At 37.0% G+C, this 12,632-nt stretch overlaps 1 protein-coding gene across 7 annotated transcripts in view; it reads left to right on the top strand.

Moving 5' to 3' along the window:
• Positions 1-6,775, top strand: part of LOC103719138 (BTB/POZ domain-containing protein) — a 43,895-nt gene extending 37,120 nt beyond the window's left edge. For 5 of the 7 annotated variants that reach the window (XM_088710856.2, XM_008808238.6, XM_088710853.2 and 2 more), the window contains one exon: positions 5,607-6,775. In XM_088710856.2, the coding sequence (XP_088566982.2) occupies positions 5,607-6,051 (445 nt within the window). In that variant the 3' untranslated portion in view covers positions 6,052-6,775. Of the gene's footprint in view, positions 1-1,091; positions 1,225-5,589 lie in introns of all 7 variants that reach the window. The other 2 variants (XR_005507643.3, XM_088710852.2) reach the window with 2 other exon arrangements.
• Positions 6,776-12,632: the final 5,857 nt, after the last annotated feature.

The following is a 12,632-nucleotide window of genomic DNA, read 5'->3' as shown; positions in this document are numbered from 1 at the left end:
ATTTATCAGTGCTGGTTTTCAAGAGATATAATCTCATGGGAATTTTGAGCATAAAAGATAAGAAAGAGAGATGTGGGAAGTTTATTGATGAAAAAATGATCATGAAAATTTTATGAGGGCCGGAGAGATTATAGGGAAGAGGGGGGAGAGTTTTTTTTTTTTTTTTGAACTTCTATTTGGGAGGGGGTTTTCCTTGAAGAGGCTCTTAGGCCCTATTTGGCATTGTAGTAGGTAGTAGAGCTTGTTTTATAGCTTTGCATAATAAAGGATATTGCATAGTGTTTTCAATTATATATTTGAATTATCAAAAATTATTATTATAAAGCAATTTTATTTTATAATTTATTTATTTGATATATTATTTTATTTTTATAAATAATATGGTATTAATATTTTAATAGAATATTGGAATAATACTATACTATACAATATAATATTATCATAATATGATTATTATTGTATGGTATAGTCACCATAGTGTAATAAAATAATGTTATTGTATTATTCAATGTAATCATGTAATATAATATAATACATATTAATAATATTCTTACATTATGTATTATAATATTATTATATTGTCATTGGTTTTTGTCTCTATGGATTTTTAATTTGAATAAAAATAACTTTCTGACACTTTTTAAGGAAAACTTTTGCAAAAGCTCAAAATCGAAACTTTTTCCTTGTGGACTTCTTTCAGCTTTTGAAGGAAATAGAAAGCCATTTCAAAATTTTTACCAAACATTTCAAAATTGTTCAAAAGATCTTTTGGCCCTCCAAGAAGTGGTTTTTGGTCCTCCAAAAACAATGACAAATGAAGCCTTAGTATGCAAGGATGAGATGAGCCTTGGGTTCTTTCAGCTATGCTTAAATGGGAAACTAACTAGAAGACAAATGGAAAAGGCAAAAGGTTCTCTTCATGACATGGCTTAATGAGAATTTTCCTTTGATTTTGTTGTCGTTATAATACTTTTAGGTGCATACTATTCCTTTGTATATGTGTATATTAAGGATTGAAATATTGGTCATATTGGTTACCGAGCTAGTACTCTTTGGTTTGACCGAACCAAAATCTGTCCGTCCTATGCCAGATTGCAGAATCAATGTCGAAGCATTCTATAATTGATCAATATCGCTCAGTATTTCCAAGGAAGCCTTTGAACCCTCTTTTTGGTTTTTTCCAAGATTTGAAGGTGTGAACAATTAAGAACATGGATTGTGGAGGTGAGAACAAGGATGACTAGGGCACTCCTAAAAACCCCTATTGTTCAATTGTAATGTATGCATGTAGATTTTCAATGCATTTTTAGTTAAAGTTATGTAAAGTGATGTGATGAACTAACAAAATTTAAGCACACATCTAATAGGATGACTAGGGCATTCAAATTAATGCACATCATATTTATGCTAAAATATAACATTAAAATAATAAATCATAAGATAAGGAAAAAAAGAGAGTTGTGACACCAACACAGCCCAGAACAGAAGCTTACCTGCCATTACCAAACCATACCAATACATACCTTTTGCCAATATGGTTCTTCTCGTACCAGCTGACAATCAGTACACCCTCTTCCCAAATATCTGAATCCTTTATATTTGTGTGTATATATGTTGTATATATTTACCTCCAGGTCTAATTAGATTTATCATGGCTGTCTAAAACATTTTCTAACCACCAGTCCTCTCCCAAGTCCATCTCAATATTCTTTGGTGTTCGGAAATCCTGAATGCTGATTAGAAAATTTTGGAGTCCCACTCAAAGTAAAGCCCTGTCTTGACTATGATGCCTACTAATCATTTAATTGGACCTATTGAGATTGTCTGTATATTGTGTGGAAACAAGATTGCTCCTTTTATTCAATGTCCTAAGCTTTCGTCATTTAAAAAATTGGCCTTTAAAATATTTGTCATAGCCATTGTAATGGTTCTAGAGGTCGGTGAAATGTTATGCACATGAACATGACAATTTATACTAGGATGATTATCATTAAACCTTGATCCTTTGATGTCCTTCATGTGACCTAATTTCATCAGTATAAAATAAGATTATTAAATTGAATCTCTATATCAGTTTAAAAAAATAATATTTTGTTTTTAAAAACAATGACTTAATCAATATCACTATTGTCTTACCATCATTCTCCATTAAATCTTGTTATAATGTATAATGTAAAATATTAAGGAAATTCTTCCCATAAGGTTTATGAGCAAGTGTTTTCCTCCCTTCTTTCTTCTTCATTTCTTTTTTTCGAACCCAAAGTTGTCACTAATAAGCTTTCAGTTTTATTAATTCAACATGTCAAAACATAGAACACTATAACATATGCTCTTTTATTTTATTAACGGCAATGTTAAGCAACACTTCAAATCTTTCATCATGCTTCTTCATTGCATCGAAGAATGTCTATGTAGGCCACCAATTTGACATGAATCCGTTCCCACAAAAATTTGCATACTTGATAACTTATCAGAACTACCTTTTTGTATCCATGATTCTTTTGTTTAATCTTCCAATGCAGAATGTAGGTTATTTTAAATTCATCATGTTTCATTCTATATTCATAATAACAACATACCTATTAAAAACTTAAGATTTTTTGATGTAATCGATATGAGTAACCATTTTCCGTCTTTAATTTTTTTTTTAAGAAAAAAACATTGAGGTATCCATAGTATCAGTGAACTTAATTTTGTCATCAAAGTTATGAGAACATAAAATTTTCATTTGTGGGCTATTCACATGACCTATATTTTGGTAGCTTCTTTGAATACTGACTTCGCTATTCTTGGATAATTATCCCCCTGAGTGGGAGTTGTTGAGAGTCTTTTCAAGAAAAAAATCTGACAGATTTTGGGAGGCTGCTGATGACTGCAATCTTTAAGAGTATGGATAACAAATCCCATTAAATAAGTGATTTATCTTATCCATCAAAAACAGAGCCAACAATTCCTTCACTCACTCAAACTTCTTTAAATTATTTTTTCCTAAAGACTCTCTGTCTCGCAGATAATATTTGCAGATTAAGTATTCTGGCATCTATTCAGACATGTTATCCAGGCCTTGATGAAACTGTTATTAAGTATATAATATTAAAATATAATCAGTTTTTATTCCATAAAATAGTCCAGAAAAATGGATTCAATAGTTCAGTTTAATGATTCTTTGAGAAAATAATTGAAGATATTATTGTTAATCCCATAAAGTAAGTTATATAGTGTATGGCATCTTAATCATCAAAAATCTTACCCTTTTTATTAGTTGGTATTTTACTGGTCTACGCATACATATATATGTGTACATGTTGAATCCCTTCTTTGTGGATGCATCATGCGCTCCTTTGCAAGTTTCGCGAGCAGGAGTATGTTCTTTTGAATGATCATTGCACTCAACTTTTGTATAGTCGGGAGCAGGAGTATGTTCTTTTGAATGATCATTGCACTCAAACTTTTGTATAGGCCCAAAACTGTCCTGTATGATATAAAGTCAAGATTGGAGGCAGTAAGGATCCTTCATGCTTGCTAATGGTTAGCTAATACAGGAGCTATAAGAGTACAGCTGTGCTTCTAATATCCCAAATATTGAATTTTGAAAATCCTTGCTCAACAAGGCTACAAGACATTATACATCATATTCTCACCATGTATTCAAGAAATGCATTATGTTCAAGGTTTGGTTTGTGGATATATAGATGAACCCAGTAGTTGATCATTTATGGAAATTAGAAGCTGCTCTCAAGCATTGACTATTTTGGTTGGGCCCAATTTGGATACAAGCCCTTATGCAGCTTCTTAAACTGTGTTATTTGTGCAGCATGACAACAACATACACACACCAAAAAAATAATAATCTATGACCATTACAATCAACTTATATAATATAGTCAACTTTGTGTATCATATTATGAGATCAGCTTATGCAGCTGTTTCTTTGCATGATCTTGATCATTGACTCCCACATGAAGTGTTGCTCAAGCATGCTGAGCAACTGTTTTCTTTGTATTCGTTCCCTATAAGGACGTAAAGTGATAGCCCAAGTGCTACTAAAACTTTGCGCAAGGACCCATATATTGAAAATGAAGGATTAATAAACAAGAACGATCTTATTAGTTGGACTGACCATTTTAGAAACAGTTGGAACATGAGGAGTACATCTAGGCTATTCTTGATAGGGGCTAAGCTGAAAACCTTGTATGGGCCCACAAAAATCTGGAAAAGTTAACTATGGGCCTCCGCAAGACCAAGTGATAATTGTAAGGTATATCCTTGTACTAGTCTAGTTTTCTCTCTTGTTAAAAGTACAACTGGAATGCTATTTTGGGGATAAACTTATCTCAGAGCTTTATCATCTTTTTTGACTAAAAATATTGGTTTCTACCATACTTGCCATCAGACAAACTTGGTTTTCCCATCTCTGGATGGAAAGATGATTCATATTTTAAATTTGTAGCAGGTTTCACTATAGCATCAGAAATCTGCTAGTGATCAACGGATTACTCAAAGTTGTTAACTAACTAATTAATTGTTCAAGTTGCTTAAATCTTTATGCGTGTTAACTTCATGTCACAATGGTGATGCCTTTTTAGCCCATCTGAGCCACACAATCCCTTCCATTCTCCAGCTTCTATTGTTGGAACATGGGCATGGAAAGGATAGAGGAATGCTTTTGTAGAATGTTATTGATTATGTTCCTCATGAAGCTTGTGCTTAAGGCTTTGTGCAAATTGTTAATGTTTGTTTTCTTAGGCCTTGGACTTGATCGGGATTGGCTTTATGATCTTGTTGCAAAGTACAATTCATTTCTTGAGCCATTGAATTTCTAAATTGATAAAACTTAGATGCTTATTTCACAAAGCTTAGCAGTACTGCTGCTCTGATACCATACATGATTGTGATGATGTTTGTTGATCTTTTAATGAACCAGGATGAGAATTGAGAATGATGAAAGATAAGGACATTATAGGATAAGAAGAAACCATATGCTCTGATATTTTAATAACTGGTAGTAAGACAATGTTTTTTTCTTTTCCCCTATATGTGGAGAATTGACACAAGCTATGAACATTAGTTTACATGGTTAGGCAGCCTTCATAACAACCTTTGCAGAGTTTGTACTTGAGACTTTCAGTCTGCAATGCAATTTGGTGTTGATGTGTATGCATCTTTATGGCTCATATCCAAATTTGAATAATTTTTGATCTGCCACGTTTTATTGATATATTATTTTACCTGGTAACTATAATCAATTGCCAAATCAAACTTATGTAGTTATATTTATGTAGCTTGCTCTACTACAAAAGCATAAGCCCATGCATGAATGGTTGTAGAACTATAAAAATTAAACACATCCTGCCTTCATCATAGTTTGGGACTTGTTTAGGGGTATTGGGGAAACGCTACCTCCTGTTCCATAGCTTATTGTTCAGGTCTTTTTCTGCCAAACAGGGGAAAAAAAAGCTACTTTATTTAGGATTCATTTCTGGACTTGCATAATTTTTCTAATTCATCTTAATTTTCACTGTCCTTCAATTATTTAGATATGTTTGCCTGTGCTGTACTTGTATCATATTCTTACGCTGCTCTATAAAGCCCATTTTTGCATGCAGCCATTCGCAGATCATCAAAGTTCCTGTTGGCTGGGAAGCATTAGTTAAATTGGTAAACTGGTTTTATTCAGGAGAGTTGCGAGGTATTTATATTGATTGTATATGGAGCAATATGGATGCAGCGCAGCAGCTCCATGAGCTGCGAGCATATGTAGAGCTTTCTTCACTTGCCCAATTTTGGTTCTTAGAAGATGTTGGAGAACAGAGCTTGAAAGTGGTGGTTTCATGCCTGAGGTCAGACAAAAGATCTTCAGTCGAGATTATTAGCTTTGCTGCAAACCTTGGTCAGTGGAAAATAGTTGAAGCTGGTGTCAACAGCATTGCCCCTCTATATCCTAAGCTGCTTGATGCTGGCAAACTTGAGGATCTAGATGAAGAGTTAGTTGATATGTTACGATCAGGATATGTCCACTATTCTCAGGAGAGTCATAATTGGAGTGATTGAAGATCACCCTATTATTGTATAGCTGATGGTTCTTCACATCTTGCTAAAGAATTACCTCACTTGGTACAATTTTTTAGCCCTTAGCGACCATGAGAATTACCATTTTTCTTCTTGGCATTTTTTTCTTTCATGAAAGTAAGTCCAAGACTTACAGACAAGCACTTCCATTTCAAAGAACCATGAGATACACTGCTGAGGGTCCCGATGCTTCCAGGCAAATTGGCAGTCTTTCAGGATTCCAAGCAGGCTTTGTAGATTTCTCCCTGGAAAAAAAAAGGACTAGCTGATTTCATGTATAGGCAGTATCATTAAACTAAATGAGTTGCATTTTATTTTATAAACACGGATAATACAGCTCTATATTTTGTTAATTTTGGTGTTAATCCATGCAGTAGTAACAAAGTGTGCAATCAGTTTTTGAGGGTTCAAACAGCTTTTTTAGCTTTATACCAAAAGAGGAGGTCATTTAGCTAAATTCATGTGTAGGGAGTATGTTTGAACTATATGGGACGTGTTGTAATTTATAACTACGGAAGGCACGGTTGTATAATTCATGTGTAGGCAGTATACTTAATATTGTCATTTAGGTAATTTCATGTGTAGGCAGTATGTTTGAACTATATGGACGTGTTGTAATCTATAAATACAGAAGGCACGGTTGTATATTTGGTGAATTTTGGTGTTAATCCATGCAATGGAAATGTGCTTAAAGTTTTGGAGGATATGCTAAAGGTGCACTCTGTAATATTTAGTCCGCAACTTTCTCCATACGTGCTCATGGACGCAATGTATTGATTATTTATCCATTTATAAGAAAAGATCTCTATAATCTGTTCCTATGACAGGCATGGTACACCTTAATAAGCATGCGGGGGACGTGCATTTGCTTGCAACATATCTCGAGTAATTGTGTTATGTCTTTTGAGCATGGAAAGATTCTTTGATTATTATTTTACCAACAATCCAATTGTTCTGTCGAGCACATTAAAGCCACCTGTTTTGTTTTATTGCTATACTAGTAGTGTTAGTGCTACTAATAGAATTGGTATGTAATCGTTATCAGTATATATATATCACCATGCATTTGGTTTTTGTTGAATGGACATCTTGATCTTCCATCTGTTTTTCATTACTTTCTTTCTCCTCTTTTCCGAATCATGGTAAATTTATATAAGCACCCAGAAACCTTTTTACTGCTTTCTTTTATTCCAATAATGTATTTCTTGTTTTATCATTTGGAATGGTTGGAGTTGCATTGAATAAAAATTTCAAAGATTTTGCTCGACTTTTTGGATCAAATCTTCTTTATTCTACCGATAAAAAATAATTTTTTAGACAATAACAAGGGGTGGACTCTGGAAAATGAGGTTAAGAAATTATAAGTATGGTTCAAAAATGATTCACCATCAAGCAAATTCTTTTGATATTCAAATTTTTAGAAATTATTAAGACGTAGTCATGAATTTTTTTGATATTCAAATATTAGGAAATTATTAAGAAGTAATCAGGAATCTTATTTGTCAAATTTGCTGGACTATGTCCGGGTTGATTTAACATTACCATAGTAAATAAAAGGTAAATTGCAACTATATATTTTCACATTTAGACGAGAAATACTTGATCTTAAATTTTAAAATTTTTCATTTAGACATTCATAATTTATTTTATTTTGTTGCAATGTGATTCAGGCATCCATCTTTGTTAAGAATTATGATGATCTAAATGTCACGAGATGAAAATTCGGGCCTTCTATTCCTTTAATACCTTTCCCACTCAGATTTGTCACGCCCCAGATTCTGAGCATGACATGGTCGTGCCATCGAGGGGTCACGATAATACGAAGCCAATATTACATTTAGCCTTCAAATTCATCACAAACAAAACATTAATAAATAGGAATTCAATTTTATTATCCAATAAATGCAACCAATACTGATTCACAATTAGAGCGTCTAAATCCAAACATAAATACTAAAGCCTTAATCCTTACTATTCAAAAAAAATCACTCCTACAAATTCATAATCAACTGAAGAATTAAAATTCTGCTTTGCTATATGGATCTCCAAGCTTGCTAGTGCGATCTTCAAGCCTGGACTATTCTTTATGGTTATCGACTCTATTTATCTAGAGAGAGAAAAATAAAAAATAGAGGTATATGAGCGACACAACTTAGTAAGTAAACTTTTCACTACTTTACCGGAATAAGCATAAGTTTGCCATGTCAATGCATCATTTTAAAAAAATAAAAGATATTCCAAAATAAGCATTTCATCGTACAATATATTAAAAAAAGTTATAAAGCATCATGCATGAACGAATCATCCATCTTTTATAAATATAGTTTCATTTATATTACAAATAAATTCATAAATCATTCTTCATATTATATAATCCTATCATGGATGAAAATATTGCTTACAGATATTTGTACTATGGTCACTATAACCAATTGAAGCAAAGTTTCTAAGCTGACCAAAGGCTAAGGAGAAAGGTGGAAACCGCCCCATCAGGCTTTGTTTGTGCAATCATTTCACCAATCTCTTATTTCAACTTTAACAGGGCAATCTTCGTAATCGACAAGATATCATAGTTCGTATTTGTTACCAACTTTAATCTATTGGCAGATGATCGTTTTTATTAGATGCTAGCTCTAGGATGTCGATTGACCTCTATTTTTAGAGGTGATCATAGCAATCTAAGAACCTTTAGAAAACTTATATCTTTTTCTTAAAATATACATATAAAGAGATGAAAAATACTAAAGGGCACGATCAGATTCATATTTTATAACAAAGCTATTTTCATCAAATCATTCATAAAACTATTTTTTATAATAAAGCATGATTTTTATAACACAGATCCATAATTTTAAGAAAAGCATGATATTTTCACTAGCAAATTTATGCATAGAAGACATAATCATTATAAGATAATCATTATAAGAATTACTTTACCTTTTTCGTCTTATACTGCCAAACTTCACTAGGCAATTCAGTTAACCCTATAACAATATTAAAGAAAAAATTAATCTCTATTTGACGATTTTAATCAAATTAAAATAATAAGAAATAGGGATGGACATTCGACGATTTTGGGTGGGTCAGCCCTAAGTGATTTGATCAGTAAATTATAGGGCACAGACTCGATTAGGGCCATGGTTGTTTAACATAGTTCATCATTAGTGGGTTCCATGGACACTTAATAGGACCGGATGATCGATCCGGTAGGCGATCCAGGCATCAGGATAGTTTAGGGCTCTTTTTAGGGATCAACTCATGTTCATAGATCAGATCAACAGGACTCGATTCTAGTTTGCTTAGATCTTCTAGAGAGACAAAGTAGAGAGAAACAGAGAAGAAAGTAGAGAGAGGAGAGAGAAAGACTCTTATTTCTTCTCAAAATAGGGGAGAGCCCACTCTCCCTTTTTTCATGGAATAGGGGTGACGACCACTATGCAGCCTAGCCTCGACAATGATAGCCGACCCAGTGATGTCGACGACAACTGAGGTTGGCCGGATGGAAGGAAACGACAACTAAGGTCGATCGGACGGAAGGAAAGAGGAAAGAATCAAGGGCTCAACCCTTCCCTTCCTCCCTTCCCTTTCAACCATGGGGGGCGGCCAATTGCTTGCCGTACAGTCAAGAGACAACTAAGGGCGATGGTGGTTGACGGTGGCCAGCGGCGGTTGGCCAAAAAAAAAATAGAGAAGAAGAAGAAAACAGGGAATGCCCTGTTTCAAACTATTTCAGTAGCATGTTGGCCCAAATCAACGGCGGCAAAGGCCATGGAGCCAAAAAACCAGGAGGAAGAGGCTTGATCGATTATCTCAATACGACGAAGCTTTCGATGGTTCTTCTCGGCGACAATCCATGGAAGAAACTCGGAATTGGAACTCGAAATCGACGGCTAGATCTCGGTGTTCATCGATCGAGCCAAGAGGAGGAAGGAGAATTAAATAGGCAACCTAGAGTTCTAATCGAACTCGGATTGCCTAGATAACCTTGATTTTTTGCCGAAAATCAAGAAAGAAGAAGAAGACTCCAACCGGAGTCTCTTCTCTGCATCGTGCCACAAGCACGATTTGCCTTGGGCCTGGCCTCTTTAGGGCCAGCCCACAAATCTAAGGGCTGGGCTGGGCACTGTTAGGCTGGGCCTGGCCACTCCAGGTCGGCCCATGAGCCCTAAATATCAGTTATTATAGGACTAATGGTGAGGTTTAGTGTTTTTTTGATGGGAAGCACGGGAAACTCATATAAAAGATGCAAAAAATATCGAACTACCATACCATAAACAGATTAGCGGCTATTTAATCACAAGAGAATTTTTTTTTTATTTGATATTTATTCTAATTTCTACATTTTCTATTTCTACTAAGATAAAAGGAATATAGATTAAAAATGGAACAAAGGGGGAAGGGGTTGCATGTGCAGCAGAATGGCAGCCTTCTCCCAACGAATGAAGAGGAAAGGGAAGAGGAAGAGCGGGTTAGCACAATTCCAACCAGAACGACCATTGTGGCCTCCAGTGAGGCTAACGCCCAAAGACACCCACAAGATGGTGGAACCAAGCACCTATGAGCAGCTCCTGGGCATGATTCAAGATGCTATGTGCGGCGATGACATTGTCCTTGACACCATCCGGACCATTGTTGGTCGGGACCGGGCCCAACGCAACGTCTTCATCCATGGCCTTGGTTGGGAGACCACCACTGAGGCCTTTTGCAACCCAATTTTCTCGTACGACGAGCTTGAGGAGGCTGTCGTCATTCTGAGTTGATTACATTTTGAGTTGAGTAGATGGTTATTGATGGAGAAAATATTGAACATCTCGGCCTCGAACAAGACCAACCTCGATCTCAGATGATTCTGGCCCTGGCCGAGGAGCTGACTGTCAGAGGTGAACGACTTCGACCCCATCCGAGGATATGACCACCCGAAGTGGGCAAGTTCACCTTCGACCGAGGAGCCTATTCGACACGTGTCGACAAGGACTGACAAGCCTAACAACTGACAACCCTGGCAGCTCGCAGTCATAGCGACACTGTTGTCTACGTCTGACCAGTATTGCATGCTGCCATGTAGTCGTGGCGACACTGCAGTCTGCGCCCGACCAGTGCTGCATGCCGCCCATGCAGATTGACTTCATATCATGGCCGTATTATCGACTGATATCTGGCAATCAGTGCACGCCACATTAGCCCAAATAATGACAAATTCAACTCTCCTATATAAAGGGGCAATCCTGGGGACCCCAGGTATGCATGCCATACTACTCGGAGAATAAAACTCTATTAAATTCTCTTTCTTCCATACTATTTTCTTTCTATTCTGACTTAGGTATCGTAGAGTCCCCCGCTACAAAGTTTTTGGGAAGCAGACCTCTTGTAGGCACTAGCAGAGGATACCGGCACCTGACGCCTCAACTAGCCTGCTTAGGTCGACTTTAGCCTTCTTCAAGGTCGTCTGAGCTGCGCTCCAAGCTCGGTATGGATCTTGCAGAAACAGAATAGCGCTAGATGAAGGTCCTTGCCCCAGCTACATCGATATCTAATAAAGGAAGAGATAACCAGCATGAGGTCATGAGGAGCCCACGGTGCATCACGCACCTCGCAACACTATGCTTCCACCTTCCGAGAGTCGTTGCAGAACTCGAAACTTGCTCCACCGAAACAACCGTCGCACCTGTGGGCAATGAGCAGTTCGATCTGCTCATTCAATAGATGCAGACACTAATCGTGGCAGTCTAGGGCTTGTAGTAGGAAATGGCATGAGTGGAGCCGGCCAACCGAAATATGGCCAGCCCAGCCACCATTCTCAATCACTAACGCATCGCATGCGCCTGATCAGCCACCGCTCTCAACACCAAGATTTGGAGCAGTCTCGCCAAAGCCGATGCACTCGATGGAGCAGTCCCAGCCGAGATGAAAAATGACGTACTATAAGCCCCCATTCAGGCAGGGACTCCATCTGGAGCCTCTCATCTATTCGCCTCGTGGAGTCCCCACCCTAGCGAGAGGCCTTCCTTGATAGGAGAATTAAGAAAATGGGTGGCAAATCAAGACTCTCAAAGGACAGTCTCCGAGGGCGAAGAATAACCTCAACTTCTCCTCGGAGCCCCCATTCACCAGGCAGATTATGAAGGAACCGATCCCATCTCGGTTCAAGTTGCCTCAAGTAAATCCATACGACAACAATTTGGATCCTCTGGATCACCTTAAGAGATGCAAGGCTCTCATGATGTTGCGTGGAGCTATTGAAGACGTGCTTTGCAAGACCTCTTCTACATCCCTTTGCAAGACCTCTCCTGCATCCCTTTGCAAGGCGGCTCGGTTCTGGTTCTCAGAGCTTTGGCCCGAGTCCATCCATTCCTTCAAGCAGCTTGCCCTCCTCTTTGCAAAGCACTTCGTCTCAAGTAGAAGATGACATCCTGACTCAGATGTGCTGCTTGACATCAAACAAAAAGAGGAGTCCCTTAAGGATTATATCAGCCGCTCCAACGCGATGTCACTGGAGGTCTGCAACCTAGATTAGTCAGTTGTGATGTCAGCGATGAAGAGCAGCCTACGACCGTCGCGCTACC

The sequence above is a fragment of the Phoenix dactylifera genome, chromosome 14 (genome assembly GCF_051530095.1).
Source record: "Phoenix dactylifera cultivar Ajwa chromosome 14, Ajwa_hap1_PhDact_Kaust_v1.1, whole genome shotgun sequence".
NCBI classification, from domain to species: Eukaryota; Viridiplantae; Streptophyta; class Magnoliopsida; order Arecales; family Arecaceae; genus Phoenix; species Phoenix dactylifera.
The sequence above is the reverse complement of the archived record's forward strand: the minus strand, read 5'-3'. Positions and strand labels throughout refer to the sequence as shown.